This window comes from Geotrypetes seraphini, chromosome 2 (assembly GCF_902459505.1).
Source record: "Geotrypetes seraphini chromosome 2, aGeoSer1.1, whole genome shotgun sequence".
Classification (NCBI taxonomy): Eukaryota; Metazoa; Chordata; class Amphibia; order Gymnophiona; family Dermophiidae; genus Geotrypetes; species Geotrypetes seraphini.
In genome coordinates, this window is record NC_047085.1 from 508,297,079 (window position 1) to 508,310,995 (window position 13,917).

General features: G+C 44.5%; 1 protein-coding gene across 1 annotated transcript; it reads left to right on the forward strand.

The window, feature by feature from the left end:
* Positions 1-1,575: 1,575 nt before the first annotated feature.
* On the forward strand, positions 1,576-12,075 carry LOC117354600 (gastrula zinc finger protein XlCGF26.1-like). The gene is made up of 3 exons (XM_033932386.1): positions 1,576-1,764; positions 5,827-5,947; positions 10,342-12,075. Exons 1-3 carry the CDS (start codon positions 1,741-1,743, stop codon positions 11,961-11,963), a joined length of 1,767 nt encoding a protein of 588 aa, XP_033788277.1. The 5' UTR covers positions 1,576-1,740; the 3' UTR covers positions 11,964-12,075.
* Positions 12,076-13,917: the final 1,842 nt, after the last annotated feature.

Sequence of the window (13,917 nt, forward strand, 5' to 3'; positions counted from 1 at the left end):
CGGAATCTATCCCCTTTTAACTTTAGGGAGTGCCCTCTCGTTCTCCCTACCTTGGAGAGGGTGAACAACCTATCTTTATCTACTAAGTAAGGAAGAACAGAAAGAAAGGAGCAGAACTCAAAGGAGGGGAGAGGAGAAAGAGGAGAGATGGACCCTAGTAGTGGGGGGGAAGAGGGCCCCATAGTGGAGGGAAGAGGGCCAGGAAAATGCTGGGGGAGAGGGAGAGGAGATGCTGGGCTACAAGAGTGGAGGGTTGGGAGATACTGGACATGGTGGAATCATGTGGAAGAGATCAAGGGGAGAGGCGGCAAGGAGGTGAGTGAGAGGATAAATGTGAGAATGAGGTGTAGATGAAAGGTCGCAAAGAATAGGGGGCTGGGGAAGGAGTGAGATCAGTGGCATAGTAAGGGGTGTGCGTCATAAACCCCAGGTGCCAGCACCTATCCTCTTCTCCGCTCCGCGCTCCTTCCCGCCATGCGTATGCCTTCTCTCCTCTCCTACCTCTAACTCTTCGCCGTCTCAAGCAGCATCTCGAACCTGCTGCTCGCGCTGGCCTCGGTTCTCCTGAAGTCAGATGGAGAGCTGAAGCTGGCTTGGGTGGCTGATTGGTGATGCTGCATGCACTGCCAAAGTTAGAGGTATGGGCAGAAGAGAAACTGGGACCAACATAATGGAAAAACAAGATGTGCAGACAACAAAGTTAGGAAAAAAGGTATTTTATTTTGGAATTTATATTAACTGGAATATTACTACTACTACTTATTTCTTATAAAGCGCTGAAAGGTGTAAGCAGCGCTGTACATTTTGACATTTATAGATGGTGCCTGCCCAGAAGAGCTTACAATCGAACTTGGACAGACAGACCTAACATAGAGGGTAGGGGATGCAGAACCCAAGGTGAGAGGAGTTAGGAGTTGGTAGCACTCTCAAAGAGGTGGGGGCTTTTAAACAGGCCTTCAACACTGCCAGAGACGGAGCCCGCTGTAGCGATTTGGGCAGCTGGTTCCAAGCATATGGTGCAGAAGGGAGAGAGTCTGGAGTTGGCAGTTGAAGAGAAGGGCACAGATAGGAGGGACTTACCAGTTGAGTGGAGCTCACGGGGTGGGGGGGATCATAGGGAGAGGTAAGTGCAGAGAGATAGTGAGGGGCAGTTGAGTGCATTTGTAGGTCAGTAAGACCCACCCCAGGGATTGCAACTCAGATATAGAACAGCATTCATGTGTGTGTCTTTTATAGACTATAAGATTTTGAGAGCTGGCCATTGACCTGGATATATGTTAGCTTTGCATTGTGCAGTGGTGGGGGCAGGGCCTAGGGAAGGATTAATCCTGCCCTGCCAGTCTCCAGAGCAGGATTTGCATTAGCCTTCCCCTCCCCCATTGCTCGGGGGGGGGAGGTCCTGCGAGGCAGCTTAAATCCCTCCTCTCCCCGCCCCAGGATCATTCTGACCAATGAGTGCCAGAAGGAGCTGAAACTCCTCCTCCCCGCCCTCTCAGGGCTAGTGGGCGGAGCTTTCAGCTACTCTTCCGCCCCCATCAATTTTCTGACCAATCAGCAACGCGAGGAAGCGATTGGACAAGTCCTGGGCGTGAAGCTCCGCCTCCCCTTTGTGACGTCGTCAGCCTCTGCTCAAGAGGAAAGGAATCTTTAGCTCGCGACGCTGCGCGAGACAAGCCCTCAGCCAGAGGAGGAGCCCCAGATTCATTTCTGATCGTGCAAACTGCAAAAGCAGAGAGGGAAATGCCTGCAGGAGCTGCTGCCCAGGTGGGTCTTGTTGCAAACACTGCTGCAGCTTTCTGAGCTGGGATCCTGCAGAGAGTGAGGACCCTGGGACTGGGGGGGGGAAGGAGAGAGATCAAAGGGAGGTTTGGGGTGTAACTGGTTCCTACTGCTATGGTCCTGCTTATAAATTGGTAGAAATGTGCAATGGGCTTCCTGATTCTGTCAGATTGATAGGCCAGTTACAAGAATTTCGTAAAGTCCTAAAAACCTTATTATTTGCACAATACTTGAACGGTTTACCTAAAGATTAAGTGAATTGATTGCCCTACAATATAGAGAATGACGCGGTAACCCGCTGAAACAGTGGCGGGGAAAAAGTGTTCCCTGCGGGCACGGGGACAAGGCCATTCACCGCCCCGTGGAGCGGTGAATGGCTTTGTCCCCGCAGTTAAGGGAGGGAAGGCGCGCAGTTGCCTCCCTCCGTACGGCCAAATCTATAGAAACAGAAACATAGAAAGATGACGGCAGATAAGGGCTACAGCCCATCAAGTCTGCCCACGCTATTTACCCACCCTCTTAAGTCTACTGACCCCCTAAAGTATAATTGTAATTATACTGTCACTCTACTGACCCGCTCATTCAAGTCCTAGTGACCCTATCCCTTGGCATGACCCTCGTAGGGATCCCACATAGGTATCCCATTTGTTCTTGAAGTCTGGGATGCTGCGTGCATCGACCACCTGCACTGGAAGCTTGTTCCAATGCTCAATCACTCTCTCCGTGAAGAAGTACTTCCTGGCGTTTCCACGAAACTTCCCTCCCCTGAGTTTGAGTGGATGTCCTCTTGTGGTCGAGGGTCCCTTGAGAAGAAAGATATCATCTTCCACCTCGACCCGTCCTGTGATGTATTTAAATGTCTCAATCATGTCTCCCCTCTCCCTACGCTCTTCGAGAGTGTAGAGCTGCAATTTGCTCAGTCTTTCTTCGTACGGGTGACCCTTTAGCCCCGAGACCATCCTGGTGGCCATCCGCTGAACCGATTCAATTCTGAGCACATCCTTACGGTAATGTGGCCTCCAGAATTGCACACAGTATTCCAGTGCTCTGTACAATGGCTTCAGGCTTCCTGTTGACGAAGCTTCTCTTGATACAACCTATCATCTGCCGTGGTTTAGATGAAGCCTTCTCCATTTGAGTGGCTGCTTCATGTCAGCACTGATGATTACTCCTAAGTCTCGTTCTGCCGTAGTCCTGGTTAAAGTTTCTCCATTCAGGGTGTAAGTTCTGCAAGGATTTCCGTTACCGAGATGCATGACCTTACATTTCTTGGCGTTGAAGCCCAGCTGCCAGATCAAGGACCAACTTTCTAAAGTATCTCCCTCCCTCCCCCTTACCTTCGCAGCGCGTTAGTAAAGAAACTTACTGAAGCCGGCGGAGACTACCTGCCTGCAGTGGCGTGTGTGTGGGCGGAAGTTTCTCCGCTGATGCAACTTCCGGTTGCGTCAGAGAAGAAGCTTCCGCCCACACACATGCGACTCCAGGCAGGTAGTCTCCGCCGGCTTCAGTAAGTTTCTTTACTAACGCGCTTCGAAGATAAGGGGGAGGGAGGGAGATTCTCAGGCCACTGAAGGACGGTTGAGGTGGCGAGAGGGAAGGATGGATGCGACGGGGCGGTGAAGGGGATTGTGGTCCGGTGACGAGGACCGATTTTTTGCCCCGTGTCATTCTCTAATACAATACTTATTTTTCTGGATTGGACACTAGCATATCAAGCGGAGAAGATGGGTTCATAGTCTAAAGCGCGCGAGGACAAAGGCGCGCGGACATCTGAGCACAGGACTTCATCACGCCAAAGAAAACCCGTATTTTAAAGGGCTTCGACGGGGGGTGTTGGTGGGGAACCCCCCACTTTACTTAATAGAGATCGCGCTGGCATTGTGGGGGGTTTGGGGGGTTGTAACCCCCCTCATTATACTGGAAACTTAACTTTTTCCCTGTGTTTTAGGGAAAAAGTTAAGTGTTCAGTATAATGTGGGGAGTTACACCTCGCACACACCCCAACATGGCAGCGTGAGGCAGCGCAATCCCTATTAAGTAGAGTGGGGGGGAGTTCCCCCCCTGCGCTCAGTTGTCGGCGCACCTTTGTCCTCACGCGCTTTTGATCCATCACCGAGAAGATGAACTGGATATGCCCTTTGATTGTCCAATCCTAATCTTATCTCAAATTTAGGAAATTATTGAAAATTTACCTATTCGATAGGCAAGAATGTTAATTTTTAACAGTATAATAACGATGGTGTATTTTAATTAGGAATTCGTGTTTTAATTGAATTGTATTTTTTATTGATGTTGTATGTAAATCAGGAATATGTTGTTGTTTTTTATTGTATTTCTTCACTGAAATAAACTAAACTAAACTAAACCTTAGATTTGTATACCGCATCATCTCAACATTCGCATGTCTTAGTTTCTCTTGTTGTGAACCGCCCAGAACTACTGGTAGGGTAGTATACAAGAAAATAAATTATTATTATTATTATTACTTTCTTCTGTGCTCTTGTTTGCTTTTGCTGGTCTTTAATTACTTGTAAACCAAGTCAAGCTCCTTTGGGAGCTGACCCGGTATATAAATCGAAGATTAGATTAGATTTTTCACTCTGCCCTGCATTTTTCACTCACTCCTGACCTGAAATACATCCTGCTCCCTCCATATCCGCTGTGATAGGGGATTAACAGACCCGTGAATACAGAAAAAACACAAATACCGTATTTGCCGGCGTATAAGACGACTTTTTAGTACCTTAAAATCCTCCCCAAAGTCAGGGGTCGTCTTATACGCCGGGTACTGTTTACATGCCCTTGTTGCATGCACAGCCGGCCAGGTTCCCTTACTTTTGTGGCACTTCCCCGACCGACCGATAACAGCCCGGGTCCGACAAACCTCCCTGCCCTTAACCGCGAATCTAAATTACCTTCTTACAGCTGCTGTAAGAAGGTAATTTAGATTCGCGGCTACAGGGCAGGGAGGATTGTCGGACCCGGGCTGTTATCGGTCGGTCGGGGAAGTGCCACAAAAGTAAGGGAACCTGGCCGGCTGTGCTGCAACCGGGGCGGGGCGACCGCCCCTCTCTCTTGGTACCGCGAGGCTACTCTCCTTCTCCTTATCTGCCCTGCCTGCAGCACAGAGCCGAACGGAAGTCTTCCCGACGTCAGCGCTGACGTCGGAGGGAGGGAGGGCTTTGTTTAAACTTTGTTTAAGCCCTCCCTCCCCTCCGACGTCAGCGCTGACGTCGGGAAGACTTCCGTTCGGCTCTGTGCTGCAAGCAGAGAAGGTAGGGAGAAGAAGAGCCGCGTACATCCAGAAGACTGAGCATCCAGCCCCACAGGAGCCCCGCGACCCTCGGAGGCGTCCCCATGGGATCCCCGCGACCCTAGGGGGCGTCCCCACGGGATCCCCGCGACCCTAGGGGCGTCCCCGTGCAGCTCTCTAATGCTGTTGTCGGTCGGTCGGGGAAGTGCCACAAAAGTAAGGGGACCTGGCCGGCTGTGCTGCACCCGGGGCGGTAGAGAAGGTGTGCGGAAGAAGGGGTAGTCTTATACGGCGAGTATATAACAAAACTCTATATTTTAACTAAAAGTTGGGGGGTCGTCTTATACGCCCAGTCGTCTTATATGCCGGCAAATACGGTAACTTTTTCATATGTTATTTATGGGTTTCTTTTGGAAACCATCATGAACAAGGTGACACCGCGAATAGCATGGTGGGAGACCTGGCCTGTTCCTGAAGGAGAGGCAAAACACGGTGAAGAAAGTGCCGGGAATCGGCGATTTTCTCTGTAAACGCTTGGAATCGGCGATTTATTTATGCAAGCTGATGTAATTTTGGGGGGGGGAGAGAGCCAGCAAACTTAAAAACCGTGAATTAATCGAAACAGTGATAGCTGAAACCACGAATACAGAGGGAGAAAAAAAAAATCATCTTCCTCTATCTCGCTGCAATAGAACCCTATGTTACTGTAAAACATGAACACAAATGTTCCTGCACCTCAACGAGCCCATTTCTGAAAGTGCTAAGTGTGTTTCTGGTTTCTGTTTCGGATGCAGGTGACATTTGAGGATGTCGCTGTCTCTTTCTCCCAGGAGGAGTGGGAGTACTTGGATGAAGAGCAGAAGGAGCTCTACAGGGAGGTGATGGAGGAGAATTATCAGACCCTGATCTCTCTGGGTAAGGGACAAACTGACATATTTATTAGCAGTAGTGGGCCATCATTACAAAGACAAATTTGATTATGTTTCTCTCAAATGATTTGGTGAGAAAGTGAGCGAGTACTGCAGGAGTGCACATGCGAGGATCAGTATTAGAGACTGAGGGGCTGATGGCTGAGTTTGCGACGTTTATCATGAGAATATATTTTATTAAATGCAAGCGCAGTAGTGAATGAGGTGTGCAGAGACTGTGTTTAGTCTTGGGGACTGTCTGCCATTGTGTTCGTTGGCTTTATGCGATTGCAGGGGCTTCAGTTACGCATCGGGTGACTACATTTCCTGAGGAAGGAAGTGCCAGACCAAGGCTCTGTAGAATCAGGGGTTATCGCCTGTTCCAGATTGGTTGGTGTTTTGTTGTTTAATTTCGTACCAGCTATAATTGACGTTGCCACTCAGCCCTGATCTATTGTGACATGCAGAATTTTATTGAGCAGCGTAGTTTTTGGTTTATTGTTTTCACTGCACACCTTTTATTATTTTTTGAGGGGTCCTTGGCCAGCCTAACACTTACATTTATTTGGAACTGAGAAACTGTATGTCTGTACAGATCAGTGTGGAATACCAGATGGTGTAAAGGGAACATTCAAATTAAAGCCTAGATTGTTGGACTTATTTCATTATTCCTAGGGCAAAGGGTACAGTAGGCTCGACAAGCGGGTTTCTTCCCTTCACCCGTGAGAATTACAGGAGGCATCATCTACATTTTTCAGCTCCGCTCCTTGTGTCACTGGACAGAGCCTTAGTTCTTCTGTTTTATTTATTTATTTTTTTCTATACCTTTCTCCCAGGGGAGCTCAGCATGGTTTACATGAATTTATTCAGGTACGCAACTTTTTCCCTGTTTGTCCTTTTGGGTTCACAATCTATCTAATGTACCTGGGGCAATGGGGGGATTAAGTGACCCTGGGTTTGAACCCACAACCTCAGGGTGCTGAGGCTGTAGCTTTAACCACTGTGCCACTCTAGAAATCAAAATGTAGTAAAAGTGAGCCAAGTATAGGACAGTCAAGCCATTGTGACATCACTGATGAGGTTGGCTCTTAGGCATTGATGGAATGAGGCATTGTGATGTCACAATACCAGCTCTGGTTATCAGAGGCTGAAACTGTTCACATTATTTTTTCAATTTTCTATAGTGTTCTCCCAGGGGAGCTCAGAACGGTTTACATGAATTTATTCAGGTACTCAAGCATTTTTCCCTGTCTGTCCTCGCGGGCTCACAATCTATCTAACTTGCCCAAGGTCACAAGGAGCAGCTTGGGTTTGAACCCACAACCTCAGGGTGCTGAGGCTGTAGCTTTAACCACTGCGCCACACTCTTCCCCCTGCTTGCAGTTTATCCTTCTGCAAGCAAGTTAAGTATGTGTCTTTTCTTTTTTTTTTTTGTAATTTATTCTTTATTGAATTTCAATTTTTTATGATAACAACAATAATATTGAAAACAACAGTATCCACAGTAATACATTTCTAATAAAATCCAAAGGCAAATATAATATTTCTATTGTACATTAGTCCACAAAAGCTGGAGAAGGAGTTTACAAAAAGTCAGAGACTATTTTACTTCATCATAATTTAGGAATCGAGAAAAGGCCACCTGAGGTAGACACAAAATTCCTAACCACGAACATTATTCTTGTCTATTGGTAGGGGTACTTGACATCACCACCCCATTATCTACAATAAATCTGGATAACTGTGTAGAGTCAAAGAAAATGTACCTGATTCCTTTGAAATTAACCAAACAATAAAGGTGTCCAGATTCCGAATGGAGATTGTGCGTTTGGTCATAGCCTCACTGGAATTATATATTCCCATTTTCCCAGAAAGCTTCTCAGGTTCCATGTACTGGAGAGGCACTTCCAGTTTTCAGCGCTCCCTTTCGGGTTAGCAACAGCACCTCGCACCTTTACAAAAGTGATGGTGGTAGCTGCAGCATAACTGCCCAAAGCAGAGTCTTCCTTCTATTTGGAGAAGTTATGGCTCTGGTCTGGCATCATTGGGACTTCTTGGTACTAGGTACTGAGCAGAGAGTTGATGCCCGAGGTCGTCTGGAGACCCCAAACCTTTGTCTAGGTCTCTGAGCAGATCGCCTGTAGCCATGAAAGGAACCATGATTCGAAACACTTGGGGATGTGGTCTACTGTCTGGCAATGACTTAGGATGATGATCTGCCACACTAGCATTTGCCCTTTAAAAGGGAGCCTGCTCAGTGTAGCTTTGGAAACAGGATGTAGCTTTAGAATGGGTAAGTGGAGCGATTTTTCACTCTGTCAATTTTTTTTTCACTCAGAGAATAGTTAAGCTCTGGAACACTGCTTGCCCTAGATTGGTAGCATGGAATGTTGCTACTATGGGGTTCCGGAATCTTTTGTTACTCTTTGAGATTCTGTATGGAATGTTGCTATTCCTTGGGTTTTGGCCAGGTACTAGGGACCTGGATTGGCCACTGTGAGAACGGGCTACTGGGCTTGATGGACCATTGGTCTGACCCAGTATGGCAGTGCCAAGTATAGGACCATTAAGTCATTGTAACATCACTGATGAGGTTGGCTCTGAGGCACTGTGGAATGAGGCATTATGACATCACAATCTCAGCTCTGGAATGTTGCTGTCAATGGGGTTCCAGAATCTTGATATTCTTTGAGATCCTGGAATGTTCCTTGGGTTTTGGCCAGGTACTAGGGACCTGGATTGGCCGCCAAGAGAACAGGCAACTTGGCTTGATGGACCATTGGGCTGACCCAGTAAAACTATTCTTACGGTTCATTTGAAACAATCTCGGAAGTCTCTTTCCGCATTAATGGAAGCTTTTGCGGAATTTGGTGACTGTTCAGGTTTTAAATTGATTCTCTCCAAGTCTTTGGCCCTAGCTTCTAGTGATGCGGTCAGAAGGGGGGAGTGGGGTTAATCTTTCCCTCTAAAGTAGGCCACCTCCTTTCTTCAATATCTTGGTATTCAATTATTGATGCAGGTGGATACTTTATATCAGATCAGTGTCCCCCGAATGCTTGATTCCACAAAGAATGTTTTGGCGTGTAAATGTCATGCTAAAACAGCAGTTACATGCCACAACGGAGGAGATAAGGCAGGTGGAATCGTAAATAAGCACCTTAGAGCTATAGCGCATAAGTGTGAGGGGCTGGTGTGGAAATAGGCAATTCCACTCGGAACCTATAGATTACTGTCAAAGAACAAGCATTTACACCTGCTACTGATATGGCTTAAGTGGTTGGCATGTACATGTGGACTTGACGCTAGGATTCTAGAATGGATTTAGCACACAAAATTCCTGTTACAGAATACCAGCTTAGCAGTCCAATTTTTGGCCCTCTTTAGAGAATTGACTCCCTTAACTCTACTCACTGCCATTTCCAAGGAATATCTCACTATCTCACAAACTTGCACTGGGTGGGGATAAGCGCTTCAAAAAAATGCTTTGCAAATAGGAAACTGACCAGTTCTAAACTAAACTAAAGCTTAACTTTGTCTACCGAGTCATCATTCTGAGAAAGCTCGACTCGGTTTACAGCAATTAAATAAACAGGGAATGATTTACAAATGATAAATAGAAGATAATAGCAACATTTCAAAAGAATTCATTTTCAAAATATTTGGCAAATAGAGTAGTTTTTTAAAGATTTACGGAAAAATTGAAATGAACTGGAACTCTTTAAAAAAAAAGGGAGTTTATTCCAGAGTTAAGAGAATTTAAAGACCAAAGATTGACTAAATCCCTTTTAATCCCTTTTTTTACATAGTAACATAGTAGATGACGGCAGATAAAGACCCGAATGGTCCATCCAGTCTGCCCAACCTGATTCAATTTAAATTTTTTTAATTTTTTCTTCTTAGCTATTTCTGGGCAAGAATCCAAAGCTTTACCCTGTACTGTGCTTGGGTTCCAACTGCTGAAATCTCTGTTAAGACTTCCTGCAGCCCATCTACGCCCTCCCAGCCATTGAAGCCCTCCCCTGCCCATCCTCCACCAAACGGCCATACACAGACACAGACCATGCAAGTCTGCCCAGTACTGGCCTTAGTTCAATATTTAATCTTATTTTCTGATTCTAGAAGGGAGAGTTTAAATTGTTGGATACCTCTTGCAAAGGAGAATCGGTAAACGTTCCAAAATAAAGGAATAAGAGAATTAAAGATACCATGTAGAATTTTAAAAGAAATACAAGCACATTTAAGTTGAATTCTAAAATAAACCGGGAGCCAATGAAGACTCTGAAGCAAAAGGGAAAATCCTTGTGTGATGCAACCTATACGTCTTGTTATCATACATAGAGAACAGCAACTGTTTCTAAGATGTAACCTAACTCACAAGTCACATCTTCTGTTTATATGCAGCAGATCTTCAGATCTCACAAGAATGGAAGAGCGTAAAGAATCAAGGAGAAGGTCCTGTAGAAAAAGAAGAAATCCAAACACAATCAGAAAATGTCTGTGAGAATATTTCCCAGAGACCTGAGAGGACTGACACAAAGAACTGTAAGCGGAAATCAAAGGAACAGAGACACCCTGCAGGAGACGCAACTGACAGAGTCACTAAGTGTGAGAGAAATGACAGGGAGCTCAGTCACATCCCTGAGGACAAGAGATACCTAGCAGAGAGACCCTTCCAAAATCATAATAGTGACAAAGTGACTTCTAAGAGGGAAGGAAAAACACACCAGAAAGAACTTACATATATTGAATATAAAAGGAGCATCAACATTAGTTGCCCTAAACATAATGAGAGCTTCACCTTGTTTTCAGAACTGCAAATGCACAAAAGCAGTCATAAAAATGAGAAACCATTTACATGTACTGAGTGTAATAAAAGCTTCACTCAGCTTTCAGGCCTAAAATATCACCAAAGGATCCACACGGGAGAGAAACCTTATACATGTACTGAGTGTAATAAAAGCTTCACTCAGCATTCAGGCTTAAAAATTCACCAGAGGATCCACACAGGAGTCAAACCATTTACATGTACTGAGTGTAATAAAAGCTTCAGTTGGCTTTCAAATCTAAAAAGACACCAAATGTACCACATGGGAGACAAACCCTATACATGTACTGAGTGTAGTAAAAGTTTCACTCAGCTTTCACATCTAAAAAGTCACGAAGTAAAGCACACAGAGTACAAACAATTTACATGTACTGAGTGTAATAAAAGCTTCAGGTGGCTTTCAAATCTAAAAAGACACCAAAGGTTCCACACAGGAGACAAACCATATACATGTACTGAGTGTAATAAAAATTTCACTCAGCTTTCACATCTAAAATTTCACCAGAGGATACACACAGGATATAAACCATATACATGTAGTGAGTGTAATAAAAGCTTCACTCGACTTTCTGAGCTAAAATATCACCAGAAGAGCCACACAGGATATAAACCATATACATGTAATGAGTGTAATAAAAGCTTCACTCGACTTTCTGAGCTAAAATTTCACCAGAGGATCCACACGGGAGAGAAGCCATATAGTTGTACTGAGTGTAATAAAAGTTTCACTCAGCTTTCCCATCTACAAAGTCACAAAGTGATCCACACAGGTTGCAAACCATTTACATGTACTGAGTGTAATAAAAGCTTCACTCAGCTTTCAGGCATAATATATCACCAGAGGATCCACACAGGAGACAAACCATATACATGTATTGAGTGTAATAAAAGCTTCACTCGGCTTTCAGGCCTAAAATATCACCAGAGGATCCACACAGGAGACAAACCATATACATGTATTGAATGTAACAGAAGCTTCACTCAGCTTTCACATCTGAAAAGTCACAAAATAATCCACACAGGGTACAAACCATATACATGTACTGAGTGTAATAAAAGCTTCACTCAGCGTTCAGGCCTAAAATATCACCAGAGGATTCACACAGGAGACAAACCATATACATGTACTGAGTGTAATAAACGCTTCACTCAGCTTTCACATCTAAAACGTCACAAAATGATCCACAGAGGAGACTAATCATATATGTGTACCGTGTGTAAGAAAAGTATCACTAAGCTTTCAACTCTAAAAAGTTACCAAAGAATTCACACAGGTCGATCCTGTGTATGTTTGCTGTTTATTGCTGTGGGGGGTATTGGGTGGGTTGGGTTGGGGATGGGATCTATTTGGACGGGGAGGGTGGGTATGGGAGATTCACGATATATATCTATGTGAAGTTCTTTGGTAATTAGCTATATTGTTTGCTGTTTTGTGAATCTGTTGTATTGGCTGTTTGGATTGCTTTTTGTAATTGACAAAAAAATTTAATAACAATATATTGAACAAAAAAAAATTCACATAGGTCACAAACCATTTATATGTACTGAGTGTAATAAAAGCTTCAATTGACTTTCGATCTAAAAATTCGCCAAAAGCTTCAGACCATTGAATAAGACACTGCCTATAAATCAAAAGCTACTTCCTGCACTCTCAAACAGTTTTGATAATGTAGACTGGCTCCTGCCCATGCTGCCTTGAATCACAAAATTGTCTCTGGTTATCACAGCAGCAATCGCGTTTGACTGCCACTAAAAGTCATGGCAGCCATTTTAACTGGGGATTGCTCTGCCCCAATGTGCCACTAGACCACCAGAGTGGCAATGAGGAGGAAAGAAGGGCTGGCAGTCTGTGGGTGAGCCTGGTGGTGGTGGGGAGCTCCTTATGTTTGGGGAGGGGAAAAGAGAGGGACACCCACAGGCCAGAAACAATATTTCGGTTTCATCAGAAAATGCATCGTCATTTTTCGCTAAAACCAAAACAAGGCTGATTGTGGATTTTGACTTGGTTTTGGGCCAAAGCCAAACTCAGAATTCAGTTGGCCTTTATTATAGGACCTCATCCTGAATAAAAAAAATTTTTTGTGTGCAAATAAAGCCAGAACTAAACCATAATGGATTCTCCTAGAAAGTACTATTATTTATTTTATTTTTTTTTAATCTTTATTGAGTTTTTAAAGCTGCTAAAAAATGCAATACAATAAACATACAAATAATAATCATCATATATGCACTTATAATCAATCAGTATCCATACAGCAATAAACCCCCCCTCCCCACCCAACTAACATTTTCATCAGAGAATAAAATCACACAAAAGATATACCCCCCTCTCCATCCTCCTCCCCCCCCCCCCCGGATGTGTGTGTATTATACCAACAGAAATGAAGATAAAAGACAACTATAATGAATCCACAAAATATGTCAATGGGCCCCAAACTAACTTGAATATCTTAGAATGCCCAAACATATGTAATGTAATGTAATTTATTTCTTATATACCGCTAAACTCCGTTAGGATTCTAAGCGGTTTACAGAAAAATAGACAATAGGGTGCATTAAACTTATAAGTAAAATAGGTACTTAGAAATTCCCTTACTGTCCCGAAGGCTCACAATCTAACTAAAGTACCTGGAAAAATGACAATTTGTAGAGTAATGAAGAAATAAAATAGAGAATAGATGAGAAAAATAAGAAAATAAACATTCTAATAAGACTACAATGATCTAAAGGACTTTGAAAGGTTGAAAAAAGAGGGGAGATAAGAATAGATGCAGAGGGAGAACCGTTGAAGCAATAGAATTCTGGGGAAATTTAAATGAAATTTGAATGATAAAATAAAACAAAATAAGTGGTAAAACAATAAGTGAGATTAAAAAATATATCATAAACTAAAAAGAATTGAAAATAAAATCAAAACAGTCAAAACTGAAGTCCAGCTTGAACGGGCCCCCGAGCCAACCGTTGGTCCGATGGCCGGACTGCAGCCCTCCTCCGTCGGCTCTCCCCTGCTGGAATGGGGGAGGAGCGAAGACAGTGTCGGGTGCCCCGCTGGAACGGGCCCCCAAGCCGACCGTTGGTCCAATGGCCGGACTGCAGCCCTCCTCCGTCGGCTCTCCCCTGCTGGAATGGGGGAGGAGCGAAGACAGAGTCGG